Here is a 9,393-nt window from a genome sequence, read left to right on the forward strand (position 1 = left end):
CCTTATCTTTCATACATTCCATAAACAAACAAGAAAGGGTTTGTATGTAAGACTTAAGTTTAGCTGTAGCTCACAGACACTGACTAGAAAAGAGAGATGGATTTAATTGTCCTAGTCTTCCTCCCAAGGCAGGGCACTAGTAGCTGCAGTAGCAGCCACAGTACAGGAGGATGAAAGATGAAGACAGAAGTCCCTCCAAAGGGCTGGGCCTGCAGAAGTTCTGCTGGGAAGGAGAGCAGATCACTTATGTTTGAGATCAGCTGTGCAAGACAAAGCCAGAACAGTCACCCAGAGAGTACAGACAGTAAGGGCACCTGAGACCACCTGGTCACAGTCCTGAGGTAAAAGCAAACACGGGGATTGTGCCTTCATAACGATGTCAGGGGCCCAATGGTGATGCTGCTGTTGGTCACTCGGATCCCATACCATCCTGCCCAGAACTGAGTGTCTTGGCCTCCGTGCCGGAACAAGATGTAGCGAACTCCAGGGGGGTAGTTCCGGAAGGTGTGGGAGATCTGGAGAGAAAGAAGAAACTTCCTCTTCATTTGCCTAAATAAACCAGCAGTGACCTAAGAGGCTCAAACAACTACAGCATGTGAGTCTTGGTCTTGGGAAAAGCTCCTTCTAAGGTATCTCACTGAAAGTGCATCAGGCTCCTTTCTTAGGGATGGGGAGAAAGCCTCTCACTCAGCCTTCTGCCCTGAAGTTTCTCTGTGTTCAATGTAACTTAAACTTGATTCTTAGGTATGTTTGACACATAAGCAACAACATGATGGGGCAATCAAACCAGTTAAACATGTTCAGCTCCAGGTGGAATAGTGTCTGCAATACTTCATTTGACATCCATGCAGTACTTTGTTTTAAAAGCTTTTTGATCCAAACAAGAACTGTCCTTAGTATTTCAGTTCTTTAGATAAAAACTTACATTGAAAATCAGAAAAAGAGACTGAGCAAAACTAACACAGAAGGCCAAGAGATACTCTTTAGAAAACCCTGGGCACCTACAAATGAAACCTAGTTTGTTCCTGGCACTGCTGCTGCTTCAACAGAAAGGACTTACTTCTGTATTGAGTAAAGGCTGAAGAGCAGAGAGGGAAGGTCCACTTGGGATTCAGCCTTGACTTGCAACATTCAAGTGTTACAGTAATGATGTAAAACTCCTGCCCAGAGGGCTGCTGCTCACCTCTCTCCACATTGCATCACTCCATTGCTCTATAACCACTGGCTCAGGGCAGAACTCCTCCAGGACAAGGTAGTCTTCAGAGAGCAGCTGCACAGTGAGTTCATAGCGACACCCACAGTCAAATCTGGCAGCATACCTAGAAAGGCAGGGATTAGTCAGGGAGGATTGTGTAGAGTGCCTTCAGTTCAGTGTTCAGAAGAGGCCTGCAAGGGGCATCTCCATCTGCAGAGAAGGAATGTCATCCCCTTTTGCTATAGAGAAGTTCTAAAGCAACTTCATGATTGCTACCTCCCCACAGCCCACTGAATAAACAGATTTAGCTTGTGCTTTCCTCAAAAAGTACAGCTCCCAAAAGAGGAAGAACTATATAGTATGAAAGCCTCAGAAGCCTGGTTCATCTCTAGGCCAAGGCCAGACATTCTGGTTTGAACAGTACAAACGCCTACCAGTCCTTGACTACAATTTCAGGCCGTTTCTCATCCATTAACTCATTCCAGTATCCCTCCTCCTTCAGAGTGATGAGTTGAGATTTCAGGCATAGTCTGCAATAGAAATATTCACAGATACACAAACCACATCCCTCTCAGCATTCACACTTTCCCCAACAGCTTTACTCTTGCCGAAAGTCCATCCAGACCCTGAAGGCCCACAAGGCTGACATGGCTAAGACATACTGCCTTCTGTGGCCAGAACTTGATCGGGAGTGAACTGCTGAGCTTTACCCCCAGATGAAAGGGATAGTTCCCTACAACCTGGATTAAGAGGGATTCCTGCACTTGTAACAGGAAAGTGATTCATGGATATAAAATCAGCTAATCCTCCTCTGCTGACAGCATTTATTACAAGATGTTGGCATGACAAACACACCTACTGCTCTTAAAAGCTTTTACAGAGCTCTGCCCTTGTGAGGTACGTGCATCTCATGAGCCTACCATACTTTAACCTTTGCCCACCACCTTCAGTAGAGGAGATGCAGGTCACAACCATTAAAAAAAAAAAAGCTATAGGAAATTCCTGGTAGAGAGAGAAATTTAACACTTGCTGTGGTTAATTCCCTGAGCAACACATGTGTCTCAGACTAATTAGTATAAAAGGTTTGTTAAGCTCCTTCCTTTTTCCACACATAGGCTAATGTCCAGTGACCAGATCACTTGACTCCAGTTCTTACCCAAATGAAGTGACAAAGTATTTGTGTATTCTAGGGTCTGGCATGCCTTGTCCATGAGCTCCAGGCAGATTCTCTATCTTCCATTTATCTCCTTCATTACGGTCAAGTTTCCAGTGCTGAAATTTCTCTGAAAACACAGATACCAGAGCTGAGTGCTGGGACCTTCAGTTTCCAGCAGTCTCTCTGCTCTGTTAAAGAATCAGCTGCAGAAGAATACCAAGAGTCTACTCTGAGTTTTCAGATTCAGCTGCAGATAAACACCAGTGTGACTCCTGTCTTTATGTTACCATTACTTCTACCGTGGCTATCAGCAGCTTGGACAACTGGCAGCAACTTTCTGACCACATCAGAAACTCGTAATCAGTAATGAGGTAGAAGTACTGTAGCCATATTAGGCAAGTCTTGGAGAACAGAAATTCCTCGGCTGCCCAAATATTTAATCCCAAAATCCAACAGTTTGATTTTCTGCTGTCCAAATGAACCATCACTGTCTGCAGTGCTGGGGCCTTCCTGACTACAGAAATTTTTCTACAGACAGATGTTCACTTCATCTACCCACGGGAGCATCACTGCATTCCTTCAGCTGTGGCTCTGACCCAGCAGAGAGCTGTCAGCAGCTGGGCAATCCCACACCACCAGCAGTACATGAGTAACTTGGGACACTGACTCATTTCGGCTGTTAGGAAACTCAGCCCTGTACTATAAATAATTAAACAAACCTTCTGCACAGGGGTTTTTGATTAAGTTTCTCTTCAAGTGGCAGAGCATGTAGTAGGTCTTCCAGTCAGATATGTTCCTGTCCAAGTTCTGAAGATAGAAGCCCTCCCGCTGGCACTTGCGCTTCCATAGGGTGGTCAGGTCCACCACGTACCGCCACTGCGTGCAGACCAACCTGCAGGTGCACACCAGATCCCGGGCTGGCAGCAGCGACAGCAGCTCTACCAGGACATCCTCAGGGAGGTCGCAAATAGATGTCATCACGGACCGGCGGCTCCGGCGACAGACTGCGGGAGTGCGCCACGGAAAATCCCCCGGCAGCAACAGCGCCGAGCTTCGGGAAACAAGCAGAGGTTGTACCGGTTACTAAGGGAGCCACCCGGCAAACCCCTGCGCCAGGCTGCCCCCGGCCCCGGCGACGCCCCCGGCCCGGCCCCGGCCGCGGCCCCACCTGGGCTCCGCCCGCCTGCGCCCTCCGGACACGGATGTGAGGCGGCCACGGCCCTTCCGCATCGGGCGGGGCGCGGGGCGGGCAAAGGGGGGAGGCGGCACCGGCGGTTTCCCCGCCCTGCCGACGCCGCCGTTTTTCAGCGCGGCGCGACCTGGCCCCGGACCGCCCGCCTTAGTCGCCTGTCCTGAAGCTCCGCAGGTAAGAGCGCTCGGTACTAACACGGGCCTGGCCCGGGCCAGGGCGGGGGGACGGGAGAGGGCGGGGAGCAGGGACACCCTGGGCAGCTGCCGCCGCGCAGTGGCCCTGCGGGCTTGTCCTCGCTGGGCACACTGGGGACGGGAGTTGAAGGAGGGGTACTGATGGGGAAGCGGAGTGTGCAGCCCGGACACGGCAAGGTATGGAAGCTACAGCGGGAGCTCCGCCCCTGGGAAACAGAGGTCAGGCAAGTACTGCCACCCCTTCCCTGAGTGCCCAGGGCGTCCTTGCTCGTCAGGTCATGCTCCATCACCGGGCAGTGAGCTGGCCAGACCTGTGACACGCCTGCAGGGGATGAAACCAGCATGATCTGGCCTTTGTCTTTTTAGAAGTCCCCTTCTGACTTTCAGAACTGGTTGGAAAGGGGGAAAAACTAAAAGGAAATCCCCAATATTAGCCCTAGAATGGCAGGCAATGTTAAAGGCTTTTCTCCTGCTGTCTGCAGTGCAGGTGGAGGACACACAATAGCTCTGACTCTGGATCCTGGTAGGGTAGGGACTCTTTCTTCCCTTGTCAATTTTTGCACTGCCCTGTTCCACATGCTTTGCTCCCAGTGCTTTTCCAGGCTTAGTGCTTTCCTCCTGAGGAGTTATCTGCTTCTGTGCAGTTTGCTGCAGTCTTGGCAGCTTCCCACTATCAGGACTCAGCTGGGAGGACATCAGGGTCATAGCACATAGTACTACAAGCTCTGAATCTGCACCCTCATCCTTCCTCACTCCTGCAGCACTCAGCCCTGGAGCTCAGGGCAGCAGAGAGCTGTCAGAGCACAGAATTAGCAAATGAAGTTCTGAATTTAATTGCTCATGTTCTAAGGCCATAGAAAAAAGAACATGGAGAATAGCAGTGGAGCTCTTTTCAGTTATTCTTTTTCAGTCCTCCTCTGCACTGCCTGTTATCAGTGATGTTCTTCAAGGCAGAACAAGCACCTTCTGCCAAGGAGGTCATTGCAGTTACAGCAGCAGAGGTTTCTGGAAGGACTCAATCTAGTCTGGAAAGCTGACAAACTGTCCACAGTTGCAGATGTCAACTGCTTGCATTTTGTGGATAGATTTAACTGAGGGCTTCACACAGAACATAAAATATTCCTCTGCTCACATGCAGATGTATTAGTAGGGGTGAGGAGGCTTGAGGTGAGCCCCCAAAGCCTGCTGTCAGATAACAGGCTTGTTTTCCCTGCATCAGAGTTTGACATCACTGAGGCTGGGGCAACCTGTGTCTACAGGACAACTCTGTCACCATTCCTTTCCCCTTTCTTTCTCCACAAGCTCCAGCCTAAGGATGGAGTCTCTCCCTGAAGCAGTCCTGATCCGAATCCTGGCTGCCATACCTGCGGTGGATTTGGTGCTGGCGTGCCGCCTGGTCTGCTGCCAGTGGAAAAACCTGGTTGATGGAGCTGCACTTTGGATCCTGAAGTGTCAGCAGGAAGGCCTCACTGGAGCTGAGTCACAGGAGGATGCAGAGAACTGGCAAAACTTCTACTTCCTGAGTAAGAAAAGGAAGAATCTCATCAAGAACCCATGTGGTGAAGGTGAGAGACAAGCATAACAAGCACTGAGGGTTTGTAGAGATGACCAGCCTGGGCGCCTGCAGTCTTTGAAAAAAGATCTTAGTGACTATCAGGTTGCAGCATTTTCTTCTTGCTCAAGAGTCCAATCACTTAATGCATGCAGTCAAATCAAATCATGGATAACTGGCTTTTGCAAGGGGCCATACTTGACAGCAACTTTATATAAGGCCCTGCAAGGATCTGAATCACATTTGAGAGACAGACCTGTCCTTTGCAGAACCCCTCTCCGGTGCTGACACATCAGAATAGCTCAATAACATCACTGGAGTACTTCAAGCTGCCCCCCATGCACATAGCCATTTTGGTGGGGAAAGGCAAAGTCTGTCAATATTAAATTCAGCCAAACTAAAGGGTTTTGCCTGACCTCTACTTAAACATCTCCATAGTTCACGTACAAAATGATGCTGCCTCTAAGAGCAAGGTTCCGGTGGGAGACAGTCAGGTTCCTCAGGACTACAGTAACCAAGCTCACCTGAGTCTCTTTTCTGCCATTTGCAGAAGACTTGCAGCACTGGGGAGAGGTAGAGAATGGAGGTGATGGCTGGAAAATTGAAGAGCTCCCTGGGGACTTTGGAACAGAATTCCCTAGTGAAGAAGTCCATAAATACTTTGTTACATCTTTTGAGTAAGGCTGCTTTCTTCTCTTCTTGAGGGAAGGGAACACTGCAGTTCTCCCAGTCCCAGGGAAAACTGTGGTACTAGTTAGCATCTTATCTTTCAGGTGGTGTCGAAAGGCTCAGGTCATTGACCTTAAGGCTGAGGGCTACTGGGAAGAGCTGATGGATACAACCCAGCCTAAAATTGTGGTAAAAGACTGGTAAGTAGCAAAGGTCCCCCAGAAGGCAGGTGGGGAGTTGAAGGGCAGGGAGGGAGGGTATACACCTGCACTGGGTCTTGAAACCTCAGCTGCCAGGATCCCCTCAATGTGGGACAGGGCTGGCTCTTGGCTTACAGCACCTCAGGCAGCTCCCACAAGCTTCAACCGATTGATGCATGTGGTCTCTAAAGCCCAGGCTCCTGCTGGGAATGAGGGGAGGTGGTGGGCTGGGGTAAGAGCCATGACAGATTTCCACCTGAAACCAAGGTCCCAGTGACTCAATGGGACTAGTGTAGCCTGTTTGAGTCTTGTGCTTTGGCCCCGTGCAGAGCTCAGCCAGGAGCTGCTAGCAGCTGGGGCCTCCCTGCAGGTACGCAGGACGCAGCGATGCTGGCTGCCTCTATGAGCTGTGTGTGAAGCTGCTCTCAGAGAACGAAGATGTTCTGGCTGAGTACAAAAGTGAGACCATTGCCATCCCACAGGACAACGATGCCAAGTGGACTGAGGTGAGTCGCAGCTGTGGGCTCAGCTGGTGACACCCTACCTGCATGAACTAGGAATATTTTCAAGCAGAGAGAAGCAGGCTCTAGGGTTCTTTTGGAGGTGGATAAGGCTCTGTCATGTGTTCTGTGGAACCATGACCCTGTGAGTGAACAAAGATTATTCTGGAAGGCTACCACCTTACATAAAACTTGGAAGCTTGCTGAGCCACCAGTGCAGGTGTAAAATGTAGGAGATGCCCAGCTGGGAGAGGTTCAGTGGCCTCTGAACAGCAATGGTGTCAGACCTCCTCCTAGTGCCACCACTGTAAACGTCCTCATTGTCACCCAAACTGATAGGTATGACTGGGGCAGGTAAAGTTGAAGGCTGTGCACTAAACAAGGGTGGGTTCATGGTGGTTTAATGATTACCAACAACCCTTTTGTCTCTCATCCCAAAGATCATCCACACCTTTTCCAACTACGGGCCCGGGGTCCGCTTTGTGCGCTTCGAGCACGGTGGGCAGGACACCCTGTTCTGGAAGGGATGGTATGGGGTCCGTGTCACCAACAGCAGTGTGACAGTGGAGCCGTAGCCTGCATGCTGCAGATGACTTCCCTCAGGGCATCCCATGGCCTTTGGATGGTTCCTGCATGGTGCTGCTTCCAGGCTGTAGAGCATACAACCCTTCTGCGAGTGAATGTGCGTGCAAGATGCCAGGGGCACCGTCCATGCCCCCTAAGGAGGACTATGCAACTAATGTGAATAGAGCTGTGAGTACACCACATGAGAGCCAGCCTCGCCACTCACACTCATGTGCTCTGTCAGGCATGAAGTCACCCCTGCAGACATTACTTCTAGGCCATCAACCCCTAGCACCCAGCCTGACCTAAAAACCCCTCCCAATGTGCCTTCCCAGGCTTGGGTACCCCTTAAATTTAAAGGGTACTTTGGGTGTATTTTCTGGAAGTTAGAATGGAAAAGGAAGGAAGGAAAAAGGAGGCGGGGAAAGACCCTGTGTCTTAGAACATGGCACGGTAACCCAGAACCCTGCCATGTCTCTGTCACCAACTGATAAACAACAGAGGTCACTGCTTGCCACACAGGAGCTCTGGCTTGGCTGCTGAGCCCTGTTAGTTTGGTTTTTAGTGACAATGCAAAGCAATGGAGAAATGGAGCCCTTACTGTTACACTGTTCCCAGCATCTGTTCATCTGGGAAAGGGCTGGGAACTGAAACTTCTGTGGTGTCCAGCCCTGGGGCTTCAGATGGGTGACAACAGAGTGTGATTGCTGGCAGAGAGACAAGGACTCAGGGAAACAGGTTAGAAGCAACCTGGGGAGAGGGTCCAGCAACAAATGAAAACGAAGTCATCTACTCCTTCCTGGTCTCTACATGCTTCATGCAACAAGAACCCTGGTCACCCAGAGCGGTTCCCTTCAGGCAGGAGACACTGCGCACAGAAAGCTGTTGTTAGCCCCAGTTGATGTCAGTTCTTCCTACCCACTAGCAGTCTCTGTGGAAGGAGCCTGTCTGCCCCCACTCTATATGCTCCCTGCCCAGGCAGCACTTCACACCTACTCCCACTGGTGCCTCTTGATATCACTCAGGGCTGTGAGCCACCATCCTGAACAAAGACACCTTGGCTGCCCTGAGCCCAGCCTGTCCCTGCTAGTCAGCCCTCTCAGAAGAGCATCTCCTTAATAGAGATGGTGTTGCCTAGAGAGACAGGCACATTTCAGTGTCCACCTGTCTCTGTCTTCCCCTCCTGGGCTGCCAGCACACACATACTTGAATGTCACTTTGCATCAAAGTGCAGCATCACAAGTGAAGGTTGCTGCTGCTGCAGCCAGAGAAGAGCTCCTGTGCCGCTTGCTTCAGGCACGCTGCGCTTCGTTGGGCTTTCTGCACCCTGCCCCTGGCTGCCTGGGGCACACTGGCCCTCAGACCACAGCTGTGCCATGCTGGAGCCCAGGCAAACATAATAAAGTGACACTGTTGTGTGTGGATCTTCCCTCGTGTGCTGGGTGTTTCTGTCCTGTGCCTGAGCTGTTTTTTTTGTGTTCTGTGGAGTGATGTCAACCATACCCAAGCCAGAGCCACTGTACCTTGTATAACACTGTGAGTTCCACAGAATGAACCATGTGCTCTGCTTCCCAACCCAGCAGCCTGGACTTGTCAGAAGCCCTTGATTTGCAACAGGTTTGCAGAGCAGCAGCAGGCAGAGGGGCATTTAAAACACAGTGGGAATGGAGGCATGGCATAGAGGAGTCCAGGAAGGCTCCTGCACAGGCCATCCTTCACAGATGCCCTCTAGGTCATTGGTAGCTATAGCTCTGCTGCGATCTCAGCCTTGGGCTCTGACCCAGGAGAGACCAGAACCAGTTCAGAATGTACTTCTTTCCTCCCATTACCCTTGCACACACTTGTCACACCATTTATTCACCCCAGCCTTTAATGCAGCTGACATAGTTACTAGTTAATATTCAGTTCCCTGCCAGATCTGCATGACAAAAGAAATGTGGCCTCTGTCCTGTCCTTAAGAAATCAGAGCAGGAAGGGGATCAATATATCCCACATCCTGATGCAATTGTTAAATTGAACCTTTCCTAAGCCACCATCTCACGGTCAGGATAAACCCCAGGATTAAGCCTTCAGCTACCATGTCCCTTGTAAATACAGAGCAGGGTCACAGTCCCCACTTCAGGCTTACTTGGGCTGAGCTAGTAAATGCACACAGCCTCCTCTGCAGCGCT

General features: G+C 50.6%; 2 protein-coding genes across 2 annotated transcripts; one reads left to right on the top strand and one right to left on the bottom strand.

Moving 5' to 3' along the window:
• Nucleotides 1–273: 273 nt before the first annotated feature.
• On the bottom strand, nt 274–3,420 carry LOC104305843 (F-box only protein 6). Its single transcript, XM_009906751.2, has 5 exons — nt 3,071–3,420; nt 2,352–2,478; nt 1,630–1,725; nt 1,184–1,319; nt 274–515 (listed from the first exon to the last, which is right to left on the bottom strand). The coding sequence occupies exons 1-5, from the start codon at nt 3,327–3,329 to the stop codon at nt 369–371; spliced, it is 765 nt and encodes a 254-aa protein (XP_009905053.1). The 5' UTR covers nt 3,330–3,420; the 3' UTR covers nt 274–368.
• Nucleotides 3,421–3,676: 256 nt separating this feature from the next.
• FBXO2 (F-box protein 2) lies at nt 3,677–8,657 on the top strand. Its single transcript, XM_009906752.2, has 6 exons — nt 3,677–3,717; nt 5,040–5,302; nt 5,840–5,966; nt 6,063–6,158; nt 6,529–6,664; nt 7,099–8,657. The coding sequence occupies exons 2-6, from the start codon at nt 5,053–5,055 to the stop codon at nt 7,231–7,233; spliced, it is 744 nt and encodes a 247-aa protein (XP_009905054.2). The 5' UTR covers nt 3,677–3,717; nt 5,040–5,052; the 3' UTR covers nt 7,234–8,657.
• The last annotated feature ends 736 nt before the right edge of the window (nt 8,658–9,393 follow it).

The sequence above is a fragment of the Dryobates pubescens genome, chromosome 33 (assembly GCF_014839835.1).
Source record: "Dryobates pubescens isolate bDryPub1 chromosome 33, bDryPub1.pri, whole genome shotgun sequence".
Classification (NCBI taxonomy): domain Eukaryota; kingdom Metazoa; phylum Chordata; class Aves; order Piciformes; family Picidae; genus Dryobates; species Dryobates pubescens.

What these genes read in the sequence shown, in the direction of transcription:
- LOC104305843 (XM_009906751.2), bottom strand. Translation starts at nt 3,329, where the DNA reads ATGACATCTATTTGCGACCTCCCTGAGGATGTCCTGGTAGAGCTGCTG. An exon ending in CAAAAACCCCTGTGCAGAAG is followed by an intron (nt 2,479 to 3,070) that starts GTTTGTTTAATT and finishes CTGTGTTTTCAG; the next exon opens with AGAAATTTCAGCACTGGAAA. An exon ending in GTGATGCAATGTGGAGAGAG is followed by an intron (nt 516 to 1,183) that starts GTGAGCAGCAGC and finishes CTTTCTCTCCAG; the next exon opens with ATCTCCCACACCTTCCGGAA.
- FBXO2 (XM_009906752.2), top strand. Translation starts at nt 5,053, where the DNA reads ATGGAGTCTCTCCCTGAAGCAGTCCTGATCCGAATCCTGGCTGCCATA. An exon ending in AAAATTGTGGTAAAAGACTG is followed by an intron (nt 6,159 to 6,528) that starts GTAAGTAGCAAA and finishes GCCTCCCTGCAG; the next exon opens with GTACGCAGGACGCAGCGATG. An exon ending in ACGATGCCAAGTGGACTGAG is followed by an intron (nt 6,665 to 7,098) that starts GTGAGTCGCAGC and finishes CTCATCCCAAAG; the next exon opens with ATCATCCACACCTTTTCCAA.